Consider the following 22,533-nt stretch of genomic DNA (forward strand, 5'->3'; position numbering starts at 1 on the left):
CAATTAAATTGGAAACATTACGACCACACTGGCTGATCTATGAAGTTCATTACACTTTAGGGTATCAAGGACAATCAAAAATAAAATGTCCCTTGAAAAAAAGCAGAATTTGAGTGTTTCTATTCCTATTAGTTCATAGTTTAAGAGGCAGCAGTAGCTCAGTCCATAGGGGACTCGGCTTGGGAAGCGGAGGGTCACGGAAGCGTGGACTGGCAGCTGAAGGGTTGCCAGTTTGCCCCCGGGCCACTGCCGAGGTTCCCTTGAACAAGGCACCGAACCCCAACCTTCTCCACAGGCGCTGGCATAGGGGCCCTCTGGTGCATGTGTGTGTGTGTGTGTGTGTAGGAGGGGGGCATGAATGTGTATAATTGCATTGTGTGTAACTGCATGTATGTAAAACTGCATGTAATCTAAATGCATGTGTTTGGAGCTGAATTTCTCAAGGCTTGGGGTGAATAAAGGGTTGTTGTTCTTCTTCTTCTTCTTCTTTTCCCGACAGTGATTAAATTCCTTATTCAGAATCGCTGATTTATTTCTGTAAACTAATATTTTTCCAAACAGCTCATATGTGTTTTGTGTGTTTTGTTCCTTTTAAACTGAAGCAGATTTAAAGACGCTTTGATATGAAAACAAGTTCACCGCCTCACTTCCGCTACCGAGGACGAAACGAGCCCCGCGTGCGAGTGCCTTCGATTTATATCACCACACCAGTTTACGTGGGTGGGGTTCAGCTCTTAAATACATTCACAAAGGTTTCTCATTCAAAAGAAAACACGCAATCGCTTTATTAACTTCACTGTATGTGGTTGAATAGAGGCGACCCACGGGACCGACGGTTCGAGTGTCGGTGTGGATAAAGAGCCGCTGTGCACCGGCCGGGCCGCTCTCCCGGTGTGATGTATGCGGAGCGCCACCCGCGTTGCGCCATTTTGAAACATGCAGGGAGAGGCGGAGGAGAGGGAAATCTCAAAGTATAGTTCAAAGTCTAAACTCCAGTCCTGAGGGGCCGCGCTGTGTTGTTTCGGGTCGGAAACTCTTCTCTGCAGCCCGTCGAGGACTTCCAGCGCCCGCAGCTTCGTTCCTGACGCGACACTCGGTGAACGGTCGGAACCACCCAGCCGACCCGGGTCAGCGCAGCTAAAGTCCGGGGACGGAGCCGCTTCAGAGAGCCTCTACCGGAGCCGCTCACCATGGCAGGTAAAGCCCAAAGCCGCGGCGGGCGGTTCGGTTCGAGTTTAAGTTCGAGTGCAGCTCGTTCACAACAGGAAGGATGCGGCGCGGCTAATTAGCTAATGCTAGCTAACTAGCTAGGTTACTTCCAAGATGCTAGTGTGTGACAGACAGCTCCTCTCTCAGACCTGAGGGAGGTATGGAGCGGAAACATCAGCAAAGTCCACCTGCAGGGCCAGCAGACGTTTAGATTCACATTCAGGGTCACGTGTGCTCTTCTTCCCTGACTTCTCGTTGAGCCCCAGGCAGCTCTGTGCTAACTAAGTTGTGTGTTGTCGCTGTTTGTGCTGCAGGAGCCGGGGATGGGAGCAACGACGTGCAGTGGTGCTTCTCCCAGGTCAAAGGAGCGATAGATGACGATGTGGCGGAAGGTAAGAGGTCCATGAGCTCACGGAACATACAGAACATCATATGTGTGTGTGTGTAGCATCCTTTGCAGGTGCAGATGTTAGAGTTCTTTAGGTCTTAAGTGTTGGTGCTATCTATGTACTGTATATGTTCCCTTTAAAGGAGGCAGTGTGTTCAGTCTGGTTCTTCCTCTTCAGTCACTCTGTGGTGAAGCCGGGGCTCAGCTGATCCTTAGCCTTCATTTTGCTGGATGATGAGTAATCAGAATCGGCACGCACCCATTTAAAACATGTAATCCAACAGATTTCAGTATCGTGTAAAGGTGACATCATCCATTCATCACCACAATACCTGCTGGACCTGTGCAGACAATCAGGGACTCCAGTTAGTTCAGCTTTGTCCAAATGTATAGAAATGACTCAAATACACAAATAAATGTAATAAAAATAAGGCAGTATGTGATCCTTACCTGCCTGTGTTCTCTTTATACCAATATGTTGTCGTGTAATTTAAAGTGTAAATGCTCCCAGAACACAGTGTGACTGGAGACGCTCTCCACTGGAGTGTGTGTGTGTGTGTGTGTGTGTGTGTGTGTGTGTGTGTGTGTGTGTGTGTGTGTGTGTGTGTGTGTGTGTGTGTGTGTGTGTGTGTTCAGACTCTTACTGTCTTCAGATATGTCTGTACAGTGGGGACACAAAGTGGAGATCAGGTCCATCCTGTCTCTGTAAAGGTCACCGTCATTGTTTGCTCTGCTTAATAAAGTTATCTGAGTGGGGTTGTGGACAGTGACAGACAGACAGACGGGCATAAAGAGTCAGAGTTCTTTTATGAAGAAGTGTTAGAGCGCTGAACTCCAACAGAACCATGGCCCACCTGCTTAGATCTGCAGAGTCCAGATAACTGCAGGTGTGCCTGTAACTCAGGTCATCAGCTGTCAGTACGCTGATCATGTGTCTGTACAGATGCATGTTCATGTTTAAGAAGAAGCTCATGTTACAGCATCTTTAGTTTATATCTACGTTTTATGTTTTCTTCAAAGTTTAAAGTCATCACATTTCAGGTTATTATTTTCGTTTCTACCATTCAAATCCTTTAATTGCGTATTGCACAATCCTTCAAAAAGCTTTAGACCATGTAGAGAGGGAACAGGATGTAGCAATGATGAGTTAAACTCCTTTATTTAAGAAGAAAAGACAGAGAACAATCATTTATCATCAAATTAGCTTGTGAAAGATGCCTGAAGTGAACCAATAGACACTGGTGTGTGTGTGTGTGTGTGTGTGTGTGTGTGTGTGTGTGTGTGTGTGTGTGTGTGTGTGTGTGTGTGTGTGTGTGTGTGTGTGTGTGTGTGTGTGTGTGTGTGTGTGTTCATGTCACAGAGTTGCTACATTCCCTCATATAATTTCTAAATAACCATATTGGCAAGAGTCTAAACCAAACGTGTTGACGGCACCTGATGGACTTCTTTGTGTGTGAAGGGTGACATGGTTATTTACAGTAAGCGTTGCGTGAGAACACACATACAGCACATGTGAGCCTCTCCTTATTGTGTCAATACACAAACCATTTCACCGGCCTGAGCCTCTCCTCCTCTCTGCCCCGGCCCTCCTGGTGTGTGTGTGTGTGTGTTTGTGTGTGTGGAGTCGGGTGGTATCAGCCTCTGTGTGTGTGTGCGCCATCTCACAGGCGGCACAGTGGGGGGGGGGGGGGGCACAGACGGCTGATAAGGGGCCGATTGTTGTCTTGGTGGGATGTAATGAGGAAGCTGCTGTTAAATAAGTCATAATGCTGAATAGCTTTGGTTGGAAGTGTAGTTTTAACTTCTTCTGCACGCTGTTAGATTTGAGCTGAACTTTCTCTCCAGCTGTCAGAATGTCGGAGCACAGCTGCTTCAGATGTCTTTAGTTTATCTGATGGAGGAAACACATCTGCCCCAAACTGCCTTCCTTTACAAAGCTCTGGTTAACGTTGATGTGTAATTGTTGTGATGGTTAAATCAGAGTAATCCATCTTCATCAGTAAGTGACTGATGACAGCATCACACTCTGTAGATTCTGTGTGTTGCTCGTCACTAGGATCACTCTCATTACATCGCTGTGTTTTCAACCGACAGGGAGAAATGTAATCAGAGCCGATGATACTTTGGGAAATGTCATGAATGATTATAAATGTTCTGCACAGTTCTAATCTAATATCCAAACTCCCTGACAGCTGACATCATCTCCACTGTGGAATTCAACCACTCTGGAGAGCTTCTAGCCACCGGGGACAAAGGAGGCCGTGTTGTCATCTTCCAGCAGGAGCCTGAGGTAAGCTGGGGTTTGAACTCAGAATCTGGACACCAGAAGTTCTGCTTTACAGGTCAAATCAGGATTTAGTGAAGGAGGTCACGCAGATTTCAGAGTTTGAGTCTTTCCTTTAGCACCGGCCTGCTTCTGTGTCTGACTCAAAGTGGGGTCTTGGTTTTTGTGCTTGTTCAGAGTAAGAATCAGCCACAATGCCGTGGAGAGTACAACGTTTACAGCACCTTCCAGAGCCACGAGCCCGAGTTTGACTACCTGAAGAGCCTCGAGATCGAGGAGAAGATCAACAAGATCCGATGGTTGCCTCAGAAGAACGCAGCGCACTTCCTTTTGTCCACAAATGGTAGAACTCTTTGATCCGCCGTTGGCATTTTGAGATCGTTTCATTGAGCTCTTTAACTAATAACTGTTGATTGGTGCTGTGGAGGCCGTTTAGCGGCGGCGGCGGTCCAGGTTCATTGCTGTGATTAACGTACGTGATTTGTTTGTCATTGGCAGATAAAACCATAAAGCTGTGGAAAATTAGCGAGCGTGATAAGAGACCAGAGGGCTACAATCTGAAGGAGGAGGACGGGAGATACAGAGACCCCAGCATGGTCACATCACTACGGGTCTGTATGAGTGCACACGTCATGTCCCCCCCACTGTCCTCTACAGTCCCACTGACTGATCCTCTGCCCCCCCTCTCTCCCCAGGTGCCCGTCTTCAGGCCCATGGACCTGATGGTGGAGGCCAGTCCACGACGAGTGTTCTCCAACGCTCACACCTACCACATCAACTCCATCTCAGTCAACAGCGATTGTGAGACCTACCTGTCTGCAGACGACCTTCGCATTAACTTATGGAACCTGGAGATCAATGACCGCAGCTTCAGTATCCTACCTGTCCGCGCTGACTTCATGTTTACAGATTAAGTTAATAGTTTGACACGGAAACCTCCTTTTCCTTTGGCCCTTTGTGTTTGTCGTTGTTTGAACGTTCCTGGCTTCATTCCTGGAACATCTCACTCTTTCATTCAGGAGAATTCCTCTGATGTGATGAGTCATTGAACCACACAGTGACTGCTCACTTCTTGTCATTATTAGGAAGTTCTCAGTTAGAATAAGAACATTCTGCACTCTTCTCCTTTCTTGTTCTGTGTTCTTCTTTTATATATTGGCTTTAATAACTGGACCAGGCTGAGCACAGGTGGTTCTGTATGCAGGTTGAGCCTCTCCTCTCCTCTCCTCTCCTCTCCTCTCCTCTCCCAGTCTAAAGGGACAAAGACGACCCTTCCAGTCGGCTCTTGACCTTAACCTCATTTCCTCAGACATTGTTGACATAAAGCCTGCTAACATGGAGGAGCTGACTGAGGTGATCACGGCCGCAGAGTTCCACCCCAACCAATGCAACACTTTTGTGTATAGTAGCAGCAAAGGCACCATCCGCCTGTGTGACATGAGGGCCGCAGCGCTGTGCGACACGTACGCCAAACGTGAGTACACCTGAGCTCTGGAGCGTGTTTGGACCCGGACCTGTGCCCCGGTGGGATTTTAAAGAAATGGGGTGATGGTGTGATTAACGGTGCCTACCCTCTTCTTTCCTCAGTGTTCGATGAGCCAGAGGATACAAACAATCGCTCCTTCTTCTCTGAAATCATCTCATCCATCTCTGATGTGAAGTTCAGCCACAGCGGACGCTACCTGATGACCCGTGACTACCTGTCCGTCAAAATCTGGGACCTCAACATGGAGAGCCGGCCAGTAGAGACGTATCAGGTCTGTGCCAAGAGAAGAGACAGCACAACTCAGTCAGTCTGCTGCTTCTCCACCAGATGGGGCTGTTTTACTTAAGTCTCCTTCCATGTTGGTGTGGTCTCACTCTTCCTCTTCCTCTCTCCATCCCTCTCCTCTCACAGGTGCACGAGTACCTCAGGAGTAAGTTGTGCTCACTGTATGAGAACGACTGCATCTTTGACAAGTTTGAGTGCTGCTGGAATGGGAACGACAGGTATGTGTCTCTGCTTTCTGGAAGCTTCTGTTACCTGGGGAGACTTAGAAGCAAATCCAGTGAACACATGTGGGAGTTGGTGTACAGAGACACAGTATGCACCACATACAGACCTTTGTGGAGCTATGCAGCACGTTTGTTATCACTTCCTGTCACATTGCAGAGCATCAGACTTTACTTGAATGCTCAGACCGGTGTTTGTCTCCCCGCAGCGTCGTGATGACCGGCTCCTACAACAACTTCTTCAGGATGTTCGACCGAGGCTACCGGCAGGACATGACCCTGGAGGCGTCGCGGGAGAACAGTAAGCCGCGCTCCGTCCTCAAGCCCCGCAAGGTGAGCTCAGGGGGGAAGCGTAAGAAGGATGAGATCAGTGTAGACAGTCTGGACTTTAACAAGAAGATCCTCCACACTGCCTGGCACCCCCTGGACAACATCATAGCTGTGGCCACCACCAACAATCTGTACATATTCCAGGATAAACTTAACTAGCCTTTGATGAACCGCTCAGATCCCAGTTTCCTGCTTGAGCCCCACTGCTCTGATGCTCTGTAACATCATTATCTGTTCAGGTGGCTGCTTGACTCAATCCCCAAATCTTGAGAAAGTGTATCTGCTCTTGTTGATTCCACGACCCCCAACATGTAGACCCACAACAGCAGGCGCTCTTAAAGGGCCAGTGCACCCTATCTGGCCGTCACAAACGTATAAACAAGCAGGGGGGTGGAGATCTCAGATGTTAGGGGTTCAGTGTTATGAGACTCACCAAACTAACAGAATGCAACTACTACTTCTTCTTCTTCTTCTTCTTCTTCCACTACGTCCCAAACCAAAGGGAAGTTGTGTTTGTGAAATCGTTACTTAGGGGGGGGGGATTTCTGTTCTTTCATTTGTGTGCCAACATGACATCATCCTGTTCTGTGTCTTTACTAACCAATAAGACTGTGTTGTTGGATCGGAGTTTAGCTTTCACGCCGACTGTCACTCAAACGTTGTGCTGAAACACTGAGAACACTGAACACATGCTGTCAACACTCCATTTCTGTCCCAAATATGTGTCAAGGTGCCAAATGAACCCAACATCTCCACTGTACACAGTATGTCTACACTATTAAAGGACTATTCTACTGTTTTAGGGTATTCTGCTGTAGTTTTTAGATGAATTTCCTTCCTGTTAGGCAGCCACTGATTCAGGGCAGCAGTTCTCCACCCTGTTTAGCAGATCAGCTGTGTAGAGCTCTACCATGGGGCGTTTGAGGACCAGTGCTTGCCAACATCTGCACAGTGACTCTAATAACATCAAACATTCATGTGTGCCGTATTGTTCTTAGTGTTGGAAATTGATGTAAAAACTCTGAATTATTGACACCTTGTTGGTCCGTAGGCCAACATAAAGCATTCATAGTCCTTTAACTGTGACTGGAGAACGCCTCGTGTGTTCCTGTCGGGTATTGTGGTTCTGAGAGTGGAGTCGTCTGTCAGACAGGGACTCTGACTCACGTGATGAAGGCCCTGCGGGCTCACAGTCCGTTTGGAACAGACTGTAGGTCTTTGCACATGATGTGGACCAGCTCAGGACCAAGTCTTCTCCATGTCTCCATCTGTGGCTGGAGCGTAGTGGCACCGTGTGACCTGAGCCTGTCGTGTTCTGTGGCACCAAAGTGGAGTGCTGCTGCTGCTGCTGCTGCTGCCGCCAACTCCCCCATACAGACCTTTGTTATGTTGCTGATTAGCTGATGGCTTTACCCTCTGGATCTCTTTGTGTTTGTAGGGGTTTTTTTTAATGATGTTTTGTACTGTACCTGTCAAAAGAGAGGAATAATCACTATAGCTGGTTTATTTTTATATAAATGAAGGCAATAGGATTACAGTCTGATCACTGTAGTTTCTTTAGCTGTCTGTCTTGGACTGATCTGTAGATGGGGGGTTTCCCTGATTGCGTAACCCTTTCGTCATGTGACTTTTTGAACGCGGATTTGGTTAAAAGCTAAAGAGTTTTTTTGTGACATGGAGGAAATGTACGGTTTCTGGCTTTGGGTGTCTAAAGAAAAGTATTTTCAGGAGTCAGTACCTCTGTAGTAACAGGAGTCAGTACCTCTGGAGTAGCAGGAGTCAGTACCTCTGGAGTAGCAGGAGTCAGTACCTCTGGAGTAGCAGGAGTCAGTACCTCTGTAATAACAGGAGTCAGTACCTCTGTAATAACAGGAGTCAGTACCTCTGTAATAACAGGAGTCAGTACCTCTGTAATAACAGGAGTCAGTACCTCTGGAGTAACAGCACTATGACTTTGTTTGGTAGAATTGTACTGTTGTAGATCTTATTTGACAGTTTGTTTTGGATCCTCACGTTATCTGTGCCACGGTTTCTGAATCCTTCTGCTCGCTGTAAAGGACGAGGCCCTCGCAGGTCTAAATGGAAAAAGGCCTTTTAGTCCACATTGTAATGTTCAAACTGTTAGATCGGGTTCTCTCTGACTCTAGTCAAGTCCATTGACTAAGTTAGAGTTTCTGGTTCTGTCTGTCCTCTCCTGTGGCGCAGGGTTCGGCTCCTTCAGAGGGAGAGTTAGCACTTGTTTGACAGATTATTGTTGTACCTAACCTGTGATTAATGACTGCTTTGGGAAGATCCGGGGGTTTCTGCCACACTATGCGTCACTTACATGCTGCCAACTCTGCTCTGGAGCAAACGGGTGGATTATAGCACGTCGTCCCCGTCCCCCCCACCCCCTCTCCCTTTAAGACACAAATGAAGCCATGGGATCTGGGCATGAAAGTTCTGTCTACTGGATCATATCTCTGTACGTTAGTGTGCATCAGTCCTACCTTAGAGAGCTCACTTCCACTCACATGAATGCCATCATCATGTCCTGCTGCTGTGAGGGTCTCTTCCTCAGGGCTCTGGGTAACGTCCTCTAGGGTCTACTGGGTAACGTCCTCTAGGGTCTACTGGGTAACGTCCTCTAGTGTCCACTGGGTAACGTCCTCTAGGGTCTACTGGGTAACGTCCTCTAGTGTCTACTGGGTAATGTCCTCTAGGGTCTACTGGGTAGGATCTTCTAGGGTCTACTGGGTAGGATCTTCTAGGGTCTACTGGGTAACGTCCTCTAGTTGGGAGCCACTTTGCTTCTTTCCTTGTTTATTTTGAAAATGACTTCTTTGCTCTCTGATGCAAACATTGTGTGTGTGTGTGTGTGTGTGTGTGTGTGTGTGTGTGTGTGTGTGTGTGTGTGTGTGTGTGTGTGTGTGTGTGTGTGTGTGAGAGATCATGACGGCACAGCCTGGGAGCAGAGGGGAATGAAAGAGATGTTGCAAGTTATCCATTGAAAGTATGACAGCCTCGTCCCATCTAGTACACAAAGTGTCACACTAACATTTAGAGTTTAGCTGTTTTGTAAATGACTGTAAACATCTTCTACAGTGATGAACTCAGTCTGTCCAATGAGACCAGCAATGCTGATTACTGTAACAAATCTAAATTGTCTAAATGAAGCCCAGTCTGTGCTCATTAGCGGTCCACTCATCAGGCTGTAAGAGAGCATCTGACACGTCGCAGCCTTCTTGGAAACAATAACTACAATCTTTGTCACTTCCCCCCTGGTTTAGACTTCATAGCCATGAATGGAGGCTGTGGTGCGACTCGTCCAGATGTTTAGTAGAACCCTATTGCCTTCCTTAAAGCGTTAAAAGAAATAAGATAATCAAGTATGTTTCCTGACATTTCTGGCCAGCCAGACAGGAAACTGCTCAGGGGAATTTACCGCTGCTGTGAGATCAAAATCTTGAACCTTCAAGAAATCAGCTTTCAGGACTTAAAGCAGCCTTATTTACAGATTGTACTTGTTTTCTTTCTTTTTTAATTCAGATTTTGTTAAAGCTTTTGCAGGGGTTTCATGAGCCCTGGGTCAACGACTCTGCCCTACATATAGAAACTGTACATACAGGGCCTGGAAGGGTCTCAATGGGAGTTGTGAGGTTTTCCACTATGGCAGCATTATAAACATGTCTAAGGTATCACAGGAGTTGAAACAAAATGCACTTTTATTTTGGGGAATTTCTTTAATTTGTATGTTTTTTTTTTTGTTTTTTTTTCTTTCAAGGGGCTCTTGAATAAAGATTGTAGGAGTTTTGGTGATCTGTTCAAAAGAGGTTCATTGTATAGCTATGTTTGTCTTTGTCAAATGGATTAAAGTACAGTTTAGATGAAAAATAATAAAGAAATTCAAACCTGACATCATGCTGTTGTGACTTTTGTGTGGAATGAGAGCAACAAAACACTCTGTTGTCACCTTTAGCAGAGAAAACTGTATTGCACAATGTCTTAACATTCTCAATTTCACTTCCTGGTGCATTTATGAGATGAGCATGTCAACAAGCTCTCTGTGATAAGGAGCGTGTGTGCCATGAAATAGGTCTTGACACACTCAGATAAGTGTTAGGGTCAGAGTTTAGGCACTAAAACAGGATGTGAACCTTAAACAGGCATAGTAGTATAGAAGGTATAAGACTACTAATCAAATCGGCAGAATTCATGCTTCCATGTGTCAGGAGGAGAGGTCTCTGCTGTGATGGTTCCCTTTCAAACCCCATATAGATAAAGAAGTTAACAGTCTGCCCCACTTCCCCCCTCTGCTGCTCAGAGCTGTTAGAGCAACAGTCTGACGTTTGTGAACTCCTGAAGCTGTGTTATCATCAGAGCCACATGGTGAGTTTCCTCCAATAAACATTCATTCATTATAGGACAAAACATCAGCTGATCATTATTATTATGTTAATTTCTGCTCAATAATGAAGATATTACAACATGGCTGAACCACTGTTTCCAGGGCAACATGAATGTTTGAGTCCAGCTGAAGGAGCAGCAAGCTGAAGAGTACTGGGGGGGGGGGAATGAGGCCAAATGAGGACCAGAGCAGTGAGTGAAAACAAAGGTAGCTTTACTTTACTCTCATTTATCAGTGTTTATTTCAATATTATTCTCAATTTTTGTTAAAATTTCAGTTTAATGTGACTTTGATCATTCAGTTAGACAGTCAGACACCAAAGGGCCAGCATACACACAACACAAGTGTTAGTATGACCTTCAATCATCAAAAATCCTGAAGCATATCTAAAGAAAATACTTTCAAAACATACTGTCACAAACAAATCTATCTCAGGTCATCGTCTATCTTTACTAATACATGTTTTTGTTATGTTTATTTGTTTTCCCCTGTTTTCAGTGAAAATACACACTTCAGCCATGAATAAAGGGATCACAACACACGAGCATCATGGAGTCTAATCTGAAGCCCAGACTGAAGTAAACGTTTCCATGGAAAGCATCCAGACCTCTGCTGTCTCATTCTGCCTCTGGATCCATGTTGACCCTCTGTGACATCACAGACAGTTTCCATCAATTAGCCTATTTAGAGAGGAGGGGAGGGCTGGGGGTTGAATCCTAAAATAGAGAGGCATTGGTTTCTACCCAGTTTGATACAGTTAGTATCAAAGTTCTCTCTGTGTTTGTGTGATGGAAACCTCCCTTTATAATAATAATAATGATTCCCTTTTCTGTTGATCTGAGCTCTGACCCAAACTTAACAAATTGCAGCACATGAAAGAGTTAATCCAGCCTGTATGTCCAACATGATATTAGAATAATAAATGATAAAACTGTAGGTAAAGCTTGTTCCTTTGTCAGAGCAGAGATGAGCTGCGTGTTTGCTTATTGTTAGTCTGTTAGTGTGGACATCATCGCTGTAGCCTCCTTTATTGATGACATCCCTTTGTTACGTCGACGTCCTCGTTTGTTAGTTTGATAACGTCATTATAGTTTATTTAATAAGCTTTGGACACCAGCGACATCGGAGGCCGCAAAACATTAGAAAGTACGTGATATGTTTAAGAAATAAGCATTTAAAAGGAAGTGTAGACATCTACAGCGAGGAAGGAGACCTGATAGATCTAACCAAACCTAAACCTGCACTGAGCCTGATTGCAGAGCCTGATCGCTGAGTCTGATCGCTGAGCCTCATCCTGTCTGGACTCCACTGAGCATGCGCAGACGGCCCTTGTCATGTTGATGAACGCTAGCCCAGAGTAGTCAACATGTCCACCGCGACGGCTCAACCAAACAATAACGAGGAGCCCGGGCTTCACGGTACGTAAGCGTGTCTTTGTCTCCGAGCCTCGCGCTGCGCTGCTACGCTAACATCTCCGTGACGAGTGTGCGAGTTTCAGAGGAAATGCGTGGAATTGCGGTTTTATTGTAAAAGTTGCATCGGATAAGGAATTTCCTCTGCTTCTTCTTCTGGGCGGGGCTTAGGGTGATGGTGTTGACGCCACCGCCAAACGAGCCAATAGGCGTCCGAGAAATATTTGATGGACAGGCTGTGAACCAATAGGACGCAGAGACCAGCGATGGGCGGGCTCGAGTGCAAATGAAAACAAGTTTGGAACAAAAGGAAATAAACATGGCTGTAATGTGCGGTTGTCGTGTAATTTGGTGGACTGCGGTGTCGGAAATGTCCCTTTAGTCAACTGGCTCCCCTGTTTTTATAGTGAATAGTTTATAAACGGAGACTGATGTCTGACGAAGTGTCTGCAGTTCGATTTCCTAAACAAAAACACACGAAATTGGGTCATGATGTGTTCAGGGCCAATAAACAAAAGAAGATAAAACACTCAACCTTTAGCACAATCAGATTAATAAAAGCGTTGCAGCTGGAGCAGCGATGTGTTTACCTCCTGCTGCAGTTACGCAAGAGCTCACATGAGAGCAGCTTTATTGACAAACCCGTCCTTCCTCTGTAAATTCTAACGTCGTCAAATTACATGAAGTAACATTTACTTTTCTCGATATGAATCAATAGAAACATCTTTTCCAGTGCTGTTTACACAGAGTTCTCATTAAAGCCACTGGCTCTCACAGATTGCATAACTCCTCTCCTGCTGCTGTGAATGTGCAGGCTGTTTGTGGGGCAGTGGCACAAATCTTTGTTGCTGTTATGGAGGCGGTAGACCTTTATAACAATAAACAGCATAATAACTGCATCCCATTTAGGTTCGCCTGTGCAGGGCCCTGGTGTTTCTGAAGAGTTGTTCCATAATGGCTTAAGTATAGCATAAAGAAACAAAGCCATCATTAATGATTACCTACACCTTTTTTTAATGACATGAGAAGTATGTCAAGTCTAATTTGTTGCATTTTATGGTGTCATTGCTGCTGCAAATGTCTGTAAACAGTTTTCAGAGCTTGGTGTTACTTGATGTTTATTGTGGGAAAATGTGGTGCCTAAGCTGAAATGAAACCAAAATTAAACACGACAAAAAGGGCAGCAGCCCAAAGATAGTTTGGGCTCCATTCGGTTTCCTTGGTGCCAGCTGGGCTGCAGGGCCTCACACATCCGCACACCTGCAGCTGGTGTGTGTGTGTGTCTCATTCACAGATGCACCAGTGCCACGATGAATGAGAGACTGACTCCATCTCTGTCTGTCTTACTGCAGACTACAGGTAGCAAGAGAGACGGAGATGTCTGGCATCTCTAACACTAAAGCCCTTTGTTTTGGAACTGTAATGTAGTATTTCTTAGTTATAAGCTTGTGAAAAGGTTTTGCAACAAGACCTAAAGAGAGCTTGTTCAATAGTTATAAACTGTCTTCACTTGTGCAGACTCCTCCTCCTCTCCGGCTGTCAGTGCAACAATGCAGATGAGTCTTCTGCTGGTTTCCCTCCATAGAAACCTGGGTGTCGGTCGTGGTAGCAATGAGTTTACCTCTGCATCTCAGGACGTTTCTCTATCCTGCTCCTCCAAACCCTCAGCGCTGCATATTTACTATGGCTCCCTGCTCTATCCACACCTGATTGGATTTGATACTTTCCCCCCCTGTGTGGACATTCACACGAAAGCTTTCCCGTCTTATAGTGAGTCCCACAGCATGGAGAAAGCAGTGCTGACCACGCCTGCCAGTGCTGAGGGTTCCCAGAAGCAAGATTAAGACAGGATTTTACAAGGCAGTCACGCTGTAAGGTTATGCACTCTTCTCCTCTTATCCCCTCTTAATGGTTCTGTTGTGCAGGCTCCTGGGTTGAGCTGGAGCTGAACAGGAACACAGGGGGCCAGGGTGTGCAGACCAATCTGTTACCGCCTCCCACCGCTGACCAAATAAATGCAAACGCTGATATGAGCCAAACTCTGCAGACCTTGGATGTGGTGCCTGAGAGCGAGGAGAATATAGGAGGGTTAGAACACGTGCCCTCATCATCCTCCATCCACAATGGAGACATGGAGAAGATCCTCCTGGATGCACAGCATGAATCCAGCAGGAGCAGCTCCGCCTGTAACAGGTAGGGAAGAAAACAAGAAGAGGAGAAAGGACGGTTGTATGTGATTGATTGGATTGTTCTGACTCTGTTGTACTTGTTTCCAAATCTGTTGTCTCAGTCCTCACAGGCCTCCAAGTCCAGATCAGGATCAGGATGACGGTCAGATCATGTTTGATGTGGAGATGACGAGCCCAAACGATCCTCAGGTAAGCTTACATCTATCTATCCATCTATCTCTCTATCTCTCTATCTATCTATCTATCTATCTATCTATCTATCTATCTATCTATCTATCTATCTATCTATCTATTACTCAGTTTTCATCAAACTCATCTGGGTTATTTGAGTTTTGCCGTTAAGACCAAATGTCTTCCCGTGTCCTACAGTCAGAAGATGATGGTCCAGAGAAGGAGAGAGAGGAAGATATTATGATGAACAAGGAGGTGGATTGGGTTGCTGATTGGTCCAGCAGACCAGAAAACATTCCACCAAAGTAAGCCGACTGTTCATCACACGGTGTTGCCTTCAATCTCTGCTGAAGGCGTGGGATTGATGAGTTTCTTTCTTCTGTCAGGGAGTTCCACTTCAGGCACCCCCGACGTTCCGTGTCTCTCAGTATGAGGAAGAGTGGGGTGATGAAGAAAGGTGGCATCTTCTCCACTGAATTCCTCAAAGTCGTCATCCCTTCCTTACTCATCTCACACATTCTTGCTCTTGGCCTCGGGTAAGTCTGAACAATCCTCATTTATCGCCGAAATACTTCATAACAGGACAACAACACCTGTTTGCTGTCTATTACCATCTAATGCTAAATATACACCAGACTTTGTTCTAACCTCCAGAGACCTGGGCTTTTATTTTGAATGCATTTTTAATTTCTCCTTGCTTTAAGTGATCACTCAGACCTAATAATGTGATCACAAAGTGAGCCAGAGTTCAGTCCAGATATGAGGCAGCAGGTTTAAGTTAAGCACAATGATATACAGTATAAGATGTAGGGAAAGAATTGAAATGTCCCCATATGAGGACGCCGGGTCTCAGGTCCATGTTTTCATCTCTACTGAACACAAATCATGAAAATAAATGCAGGAAGATTGAAATGAGATTTGTTGTGTTTTTCCTAGGGTTTACATTGGGAAGAGAATTGTGGCAGCCTCCACCAGCTCCTACTGAGAAGAATGAAGCAGTGCCTGGATGTCGTGCTCTCCATCTACGTGTCACACAAACAAACATCCTCCCGTAGTGACCTCATCTCCCTCCTCCCTGCCTCGACTGTCCACCTCATCCTAGATGTGCTCCTCAGAACACGTGGCACCATACGGCTTCTCTCCTTCTCTATATTCTATCCCAATAGTCGTCAATAACTTGAATCCAGCTCCTAACAAACAAACCCTGCGTGAGCCGGCAGATCTTAGTGAGTCGTATTCAGCTGCACAGAAGTGACTGGCGTTTGGTTTCAGATGGCTTCAGGGTTTGTCCTTCTCCTCAGCTGCGTCTCTCCGCTGGTCTCAGAAGGCCCAGATTGCTTTTTACCAAAAATATGCACCATATCTGCAATACAGAATAACTCAATTGGCTGAGATTGATTTTTCATTATTGCCTTAACTTTTGGAGCTAAATATCTCTGGCGCAGTCTTTAGGAGGAACGATGCTGCACAGTGGGATCGGAACTTGAATTCCGCACAATTAGTATCGTGTTGATTGTTGAGGGTTTGTCCTGAGGGCGTTGTTATGGAATGTTGGAAAGCTTAAACATGGATCCAATATGTAGCGTCAGAACTTTACAGTAGTCAGTGTTTATCTGTGAATCCATTAAGAAGAAGAACATAGGTGGGACGGCACCAGATGCACCAGGCTACATGCTATTATTCTGTCTGGTTGCCTATGTATCTTTCCTTTCACATAAATGATAGCAGTAATGGCAAAGTGCCAAATCCTAACTTCACCTCCGCACATTGGTGATTGATCTTAGACTGTTTGCTGATTTTATTATGTGTTGAGATATTTAAATATGTAGATGTGAACATAACTAAAGCTGTGACCTTCAACATGTCAGAGAACGCCTCTACATTCTGATCCATCTGAGTGTGAATGATGTGAGGCAGACACCACAGAAGAAGAAGAAGAAGGAGATGATTCCAGGGGCCTCGTTTAAGAGTTTAGATTAGACTTTATACAAAATCAAAGTACAAAAGAAGAGAAATAGAAATTGGTTTTTAATTAGTAACTGAGTTTGACAAAAAGTGAAATCAGAAATCTGGGATGCATCTAGTGTGTGTGTATGCGTGCGTGCGTGTGTATGTCTGTGTGTGTGTGTCTCCACTTTGAAGCTCTGCAGCCTCCTATCTGCATCCCTGCATGCCTCTCCATTAGCACGTTAGTGTTTCTGTGTTGCTTGTGAAGGTCATCAGGTCGACCTTCATTGATCACGTGTACATTGTTGCCACTTTTTTAAATGGATCGACCAAACCTGGCTTGTTTGTAGGAAGGGCGGGGCCCTCAGCGATGTGTTGTTCTTTCAAACAGCTGGAGATCAGAAGGACTGAACAGTGAGCTCATATTAGATCTTCATCATATCAGAAACCTAACATTAAACATGTAAACTTCATCAGACTGCTGTGGTGTTTGGATTCTTTTCAGCTGAGAATAAAACATGTTCATACTAAAACTCAACATCAAATCAAGTCTGGTTGATTTGTGTTGAGTGAAGGCCACACACACACACACTACACACACACACACACTCCATCAGATTCTCTGTCTTTCTGAATTATTTCCAACATTCCACAGGCATTGATCATTACGCAGCTTATTTTGAAGATGACTCCAGCTCTTCTTCATCTATCCTGACTGATTATTGTTGAAATTTAAATTATTCCTACTTCAAGATTCTAAATTATTCCTACCTTTTGTCAGTTATTCTAGACTCACCTCATCAAACCTCTCCATCCTCTTCTCCATCTCAATCTCCATCTTCATCTCCATCTTCCTCCTCATCAAACATGGTGCTGTGGCTGCGCAGGGCGGGGCAGTGCGCATGCGCGGTGCCTCTTTGTGGCCCATCGTTCCTCCGCGTCTCTCCGCTCCTCAGAGCTCTAATCTGCTCCTAAACTCATCACAGCTCTTCTCTGGTTCATCAGCTGTCAGGTTCCGCTGTGAGTTTGTTCTTCTGTCAGGTAAACATTAAGTGAACACCTTCTCCAGGGCGGAGGCTCCAGAACGAGCAGAGCATCTTCATCCTTTCATTCCTGCTAGCGAGCGTTAGCCGAGAGGCGAGGACAGCGGAAGATGTCGGGCTACCAGGGGAAGAAGAACATCCCACGGATCACAGTGAGTATGGTGGAGCGTGTGGGATCTTCTGCTCCGTGTTAGCCGTCTGTAGGTCGTGAGTCAGTAAACATGAAGCACCCTGAGCTGACGGCTCATTCATTCACAGCACCCAGCTAGCACCCAGCTAGCGTTAGCCCGTTTATAAGAGGCTACATCATGATAAACTTCACCGTTTAACTCTGAACGTTGACGTCTTAAAGGTTAAACTCTCATGTTTGATGTGTGTTGCTTGTGTGTATGTGTAGCTGTCGTCCTGTCACAGGCTGTAGCTTCATCATCATCATCCTCCTCTATGAGCTCAAACTCTGTGGCCTTCATCTTTATTTTATTACATTGATTCAGTTTATCTGTTTGACTTTATGGGACTGATTTACTTTGAATCTCTTACTAAATATCTTCCTGTTTGCTCTCTGACTCGAATGAACTTAAAGCTTTAAGTTCATCAGCACAGATTAAAGCTTTAATATGTAACAATTACTAGATCTGTGTGCTGTTTATATATTATTTTAGGTTTAAGTACAGTGAGATGGAAATAAGCGTGTGTGTGTGTGTGTGTGTGTGTGTGTGAACCCTTTGACTTGCATAAATTCACCTATGACATCATCTTTCCCCTCAGTGCTGACGTACAGATCGGCCCTTTGTCCGTTATAGATCACATATTGGTGTTGTTTAATAGATAATATAATATGATATAGTTCATACAGCCTGTAGTCATGACCACAGATCTGCAGTCAGACTCGTGTGTTCATGTTAGTGAAGAAGAGGAGCCTCTGCAGTGAAGGAGGTCACTGAGCCTTTAGAGCTGCATACAGATCTATAGACTGTAGTTAGATATATGTATAGAGTCAAAGAGTGAGGATGATGTAATAGATGTAGATGTAAACACTGGCCTGCAGTCTCAGAGTCACAGCTTCACCAGGTTCACTCACAGATGAGAGAGAGAGAGAGAGAGAGAGAGAGTGTGTTAGTGTTCTGTCAGCTCTTTGGCCCTGAGGTTGCAGACTCAGCATGGCAGCACTCAGTGTAGAGGCCTCCTGACCTCTGACCCCTGGGCCCAGCACACAGACTCACTGCGTACAGAGGAGAGTTTAGGAGCTCTATACACACACACACACACACACACACACACATCTGTACCCTCTCCACCCATTCTGCTCATTATGGAGGAACTGTGTCTTCCTGTATGTGCTCTCTCTCCTTTAGACTCCACCCTCCTCTTCCTCAGCTCTCTTACAGAGACAGTGTGTCTGTAGAAGTAGGACAGCTCCCTCCTCTTCACTCTCATCCTGATGAAGCTATCTGTGTCACTCACTGCTCTGACTGAAGTCTGTGTTCATGAAGCCGTGACTCCATCATGGCTCTGCTCTGTGGGGTCAGAGGTCACAGAGGGCCGTAGAGATGAAGCTCACATGATGAAGCTGAAGCGTAGATGTGATGTATATATATTTATATACAGGACGATCAGCTGAGTGCTGTCTAGTCAGCGCTGCTCTGTGGAGGCAGAGGCACAGTCCTCTGCTCTGGACGCTCTACAGAGAGACCCTCTGGATTGGTCTTATATCATAAACTCCTACATGCTCACTGGCTTGTTTTCACTCAGTGTGCTCAGTGGTTAGGGAGTACAGAATTGTATGGAAGTGTTTCCTGCAGATGAAAGCGTTGCAAAGCATTGTGGGTAAGCTGACGTGTTGTGTCCCCTCTGATAGAGCGACCGTCTCCTCGTCAAAGGGGCGAAGATCGTGAACGATGATCAGTCCTTCATGGCTGACATCTACATGGAGGACGGAGTCATCAAGTAAGAGACAGGCCTCATGTAAAGACTCAGCTTCATGTTTAGATCAGGACTCAACTTTAGACAAGCCTCACGTCCAATCATAACAGAGCACCCAGAGGTGCTATCACACACACACACACATACACACACACACACACACACACACCATTACACACACACACCTTCACACACACACACACACACACACCATCACACACACACACACACGCACACACACCATTACACACACACACCATTACACACACACACACGCCGTCCCACACCCTTACACATACACACCATCTCACACACACACACACACACACACACACACACACAGCATGACTGTGTATATTGGCCCAATGTGTGTTTATCTTAAAGACATCTTTATGTATATTTAGCTCTTATTTTATAAATATATCACAATGACTCAAACTAATCCCCTTCACATCTGAAGTGACTCTAACCTGTGACTCTGTAGACTATCAGGACACATATTATAAACCCTGTGTGTGTGTGTGTGTGTGTGTCTCAGGCAGATAGGAGACAACCTGATCGTGCCAGGTGGGGTGAAGGTGGTCGAGGCTCAGGGGGGGATGGTGATGCCGGGGGGCGTGGACGTACACACACGCTTCCAGATGCCTGACAGAGGCATGACGGCGGCTGATGACTTCTACCAGGGGACACGGGCCGCTCTGGCTGGAGGGACCACCATGATCAGTGTGTACCTAACTGCTCTACACTGCTCTGTGTGAGAGTGTGTGTGTGTGTGATTTAACCCCTCCCCTGTGTGTGTTGGTTGATCAGTTGACCACGTGGTCCCGGAGCCTGGAGTGGGCCTGCTCTCTGCCTTCAGACAGTGGAGGGAGTGGGCAGACAGCAAGTCGTGCTGTGACTACTCTCTACATGTGGACATCACTGAGTGGCACAAAGGCACTCAGGAAGAGATGGAGAGCCTGGTCAAGGATCACGGTATGCATGCAGCTCAGCCTCAGCTCAACGTCTCCACATCTCCACATCTCCTCATCCAGAACATCAGAGTCTCTTGCGTACAGAGGAACGACAGGTCATGTGGTCATGTGGTCTCTTCAGTCTGGAAGCCTCTCATTCTGATCTTGAATGAAGAATAAACTGTATAAAGTCGTGTTTACCTGAGCATAAAACAACAACAGAACATGTCTGGTTTGCTGTGTGTGTATCCTTTAGCTCTTCCTTCCCTCTTGCCTCTGCTCTCTCTCTCTGTTCTGCTCTCTCATGACTTCTCTTTCTTCAGGTGTCAACTCTTTCCTGGTCTATTTGGCTTATAAGGATGTTTTCCAACTTTCTGACTCTCAGGTAGGCCTGCTCCATCCAGGCTCTCCTCTCTGCTCCTCTGCTCCTCCTCTGCTCCTCCTCTCCTCTCTGCTCCTCCTCTCCTCTCCTCTCCTTTCTGCTCCTCCTCTCCTCTCTGTCCCAGCACATTCTAAAGCCTCATGTGTCCTTCATGCCTCTGACCGCTCCTCCTCCTCCTCCTCCTCCTCCTGTAGATCTACGAGGTGTTCAGTGTCATCAGAGACCTGGGAGCCATCGCACAGGTGCATGCTGAGAATGGAGACATCATCGCTGAGGTAAGGACCTTCTGAGACCCTTCAGCCTCAGATGGAGAGATGTTCTGACTCTAGTTGTGCTGTGGGTTCTTGTTGCTCCTGAGTGTTGAGATGTTCTGTGGCTTCTTAGGAGCAGAGACGTATTCTGGAGCTGGGGATCACCGGGCCTGAGGGTCACGTGCTCAGCCGTCCAGAGGAGGTAAGACACGCCTCCAGAGTGAGGACACGCCTCCACAGTGATCTTCTCCTGCTGTAGCATGAAGAAGCTGCCAGATGTCCGCCATCACGAAAGACAGCTGTGTTTGTTTGATGATGTCATAGGTGGAAGCTGAGGCAGTGAACCGCTCCGTCACCATCGCCAACCAGACCAACTGCCCCGTCTACATCACCAAGGTGATGAGCAAGAGCGCGGCTGATGTCATCGCCCTTGCCAGGAAGAAGGGTAAGCAGTGAAAGGGAATGTTGGCAGAATCCTCTCTCCTCTGATTAAACCGTCTGGCTTCAGTGTGACGTCGCTCCTCTGCTGGTTTCCTGTTTCCTGCCCGTAGGTGCTGTGGTGTACGGAGAGCCCATATCTGCCAGCCTCGGCACCGACGGCACTCACTACTGGAGCAAGAACTGGGCCAAGGCTGCCACCTTCGTGACCTCGCCCCCCCTCAGCCCCGACCCCACGACCCCAGACTACCTGAACTCTCTGCTGTCATGGTAGGTCCAACAGGAAGCAGGGCGGCTCTCTGCTCACATTAAAGGAACCTTAGTCATGAAGGATCTGGACCTGTGACCCATACTTAAAGCAATAAGATAAAGAATCTCATGCTTGTAGCTCTGATGTCTCTGGTCTCTGTTGTCCTGTTGCTTCCTCTCTCCAGTGGCGACCTGCAGGTGACCGGCAGCGCTCACTGCACCTTCCTGACGTCCCAGCGTGCCGTGGGTAAAGACGACTTCACCCTGATCCCAGAGGGGACCAACGGCACGGAGGAGAGGATGTCTCTAATCTGGGACAAGTGTGTGGTGAGGGACGGGACGCTCTAATCATGCAGCTCCTCATTAAGCCTCTGTGTGTGTGTGTGTGTGTGGAGCTCATACCCGTCTGCTGTCCCCCTCAAGGTGACCGGAAAGATGGACGAGAACCAGTTTGTGGCGGTCACCAGCACAAACGCGGCCAAGATCTTCAACGTCTTCCCCCGTAAGGGTCGCATCGCCGTGGGCTCAGACGCTGACCTGGTGCTGTGGGACCCAGACGTCACCAAGATCATCTCAGCCAAGAGCCACAACCTGGTACGACCTGGAAGGAGGGACCTCCTCTCTCTCTCTCTCTCTCTCTCTCTCTCTCTCTCTCTCTCTCTCTCAGCTGAGCTTCATCTCTGCTTCCATATCAACTCACTAAATCTGTTTCCCATCCTCGATTCCAGTTTTAACAGCGAGTCGATTCCTCCGCCTCTTAACCTTTCCTCCCTCCTCCCTCCTCCTCCTCCTCCTCTCCTCTCCCCAGGCTGTGGAGTATAACATCTTTGAGGGCACAGAGGTGCGTGGCGGCCCTCTGGTGGTGATCAGTCAGGGGAAGATCGTGCTGGAGGACGGCGCTCTTCACACCACAGAGGGCTGCGGACGCTACGTCAGCCGCAAAGCCTTCCCCGACTCCGTCTACAAGAGGATCAAGGCCCGCAGC

General features: G+C 46.7%; 3 protein-coding genes and 1 long non-coding RNA gene across 4 annotated transcripts in view; all 4 read left to right on the top strand.

Annotated features, from left to right (window-relative positions):
- The first annotated feature begins 889 nt into the window (after positions 1-889).
- Positions 890-10,098, top strand: LOC142990094 (serine/threonine-protein phosphatase 2A 55 kDa regulatory subunit B alpha isoform-like). The gene is made up of 10 exons (XM_076139834.1): positions 890-1,197; positions 1,524-1,601; positions 3,790-3,887; positions 4,059-4,224; positions 4,380-4,492; positions 4,577-4,754; positions 5,191-5,355; positions 5,469-5,638; positions 5,779-5,870; positions 6,083-10,098. The coding sequence occupies exons 1-10, from the start codon at positions 1,191-1,193 to the stop codon at positions 6,360-6,362; spliced, it is 1,347 nt and encodes a 448-aa protein (XP_075995949.1). The 5' UTR covers positions 890-1,190; the 3' UTR covers positions 6,363-10,098.
- A 288-nt stretch (positions 10,099-10,386) lies between these two features.
- LOC142990097 (uncharacterized) lies at positions 10,387-11,722 on the top strand. The gene is made up of 3 exons (XR_012960739.1): positions 10,387-10,571; positions 10,693-10,797; positions 11,089-11,722. It is a non-coding gene; the product is annotated as an uncharacterized LOC142990097 (long non-coding RNA).
- Positions 11,723-11,896: 174 nt separating this feature from the next.
- On the top strand, positions 11,897-16,782 carry LOC142990095 (BCL2/adenovirus E1B 19 kDa protein-interacting protein 3-like). The gene is made up of 6 exons (XM_076139835.1): positions 11,897-12,008; positions 13,928-14,195; positions 14,293-14,380; positions 14,561-14,667; positions 14,749-14,898; positions 15,299-16,782. Exons 1-6 carry the CDS (start codon positions 11,957-11,959, stop codon positions 15,345-15,347), a joined length of 714 nt encoding a protein of 237 aa, XP_075995950.1. The 5' UTR covers positions 11,897-11,956; the 3' UTR covers positions 15,348-16,782.
- A 448-nt stretch (positions 16,783-17,230) lies between these two features.
- The window catches only part of LOC142990098 (dihydropyrimidinase-related protein 2-like), a 9,003-nt gene continuing 3,700 nt past the window's right edge, over positions 17,231-22,533 (top strand). The window contains exons 1-12 of the mRNA XM_076139836.1: positions 17,231-17,504; positions 19,211-19,299; positions 19,814-19,998; positions 20,086-20,250; positions 20,552-20,613; positions 20,805-20,885; positions 20,995-21,063; positions 21,186-21,306; positions 21,413-21,569; positions 21,734-21,875; positions 21,972-22,142; positions 22,357-22,533. The exon at positions 22,357-22,533 is cut by the window's right edge and continues 3 nt beyond it. Of these exons, the coding sequence (XP_075995951.1) occupies positions 17,463-17,504; positions 19,211-19,299; positions 19,814-19,998; positions 20,086-20,250; positions 20,552-20,613; positions 20,805-20,885; positions 20,995-21,063; positions 21,186-21,306; positions 21,413-21,569; positions 21,734-21,875; positions 21,972-22,142; positions 22,357-22,533 (1,461 nt within the window). The 5' untranslated portion in view covers positions 17,231-17,462. The remainder of the gene's footprint in view (positions 17,505-19,210; positions 19,300-19,813; positions 19,999-20,085; positions 20,251-20,551; positions 20,614-20,804; positions 20,886-20,994; positions 21,064-21,185; positions 21,307-21,412; positions 21,570-21,733; positions 21,876-21,971; positions 22,143-22,356) is intronic.

This window comes from Genypterus blacodes, unplaced genomic scaffold (assembly GCF_046128005.1).
Source record: "Genypterus blacodes isolate CSIRO-AG114 ecotype Tasmania unplaced genomic scaffold, CSIRO-AGI_Gbla_v1 ptg000466l_1, whole genome shotgun sequence".
NCBI lineage: Eukaryota > Metazoa > Chordata > Actinopteri > Ophidiiformes > Ophidiidae > Genypterus > Genypterus blacodes.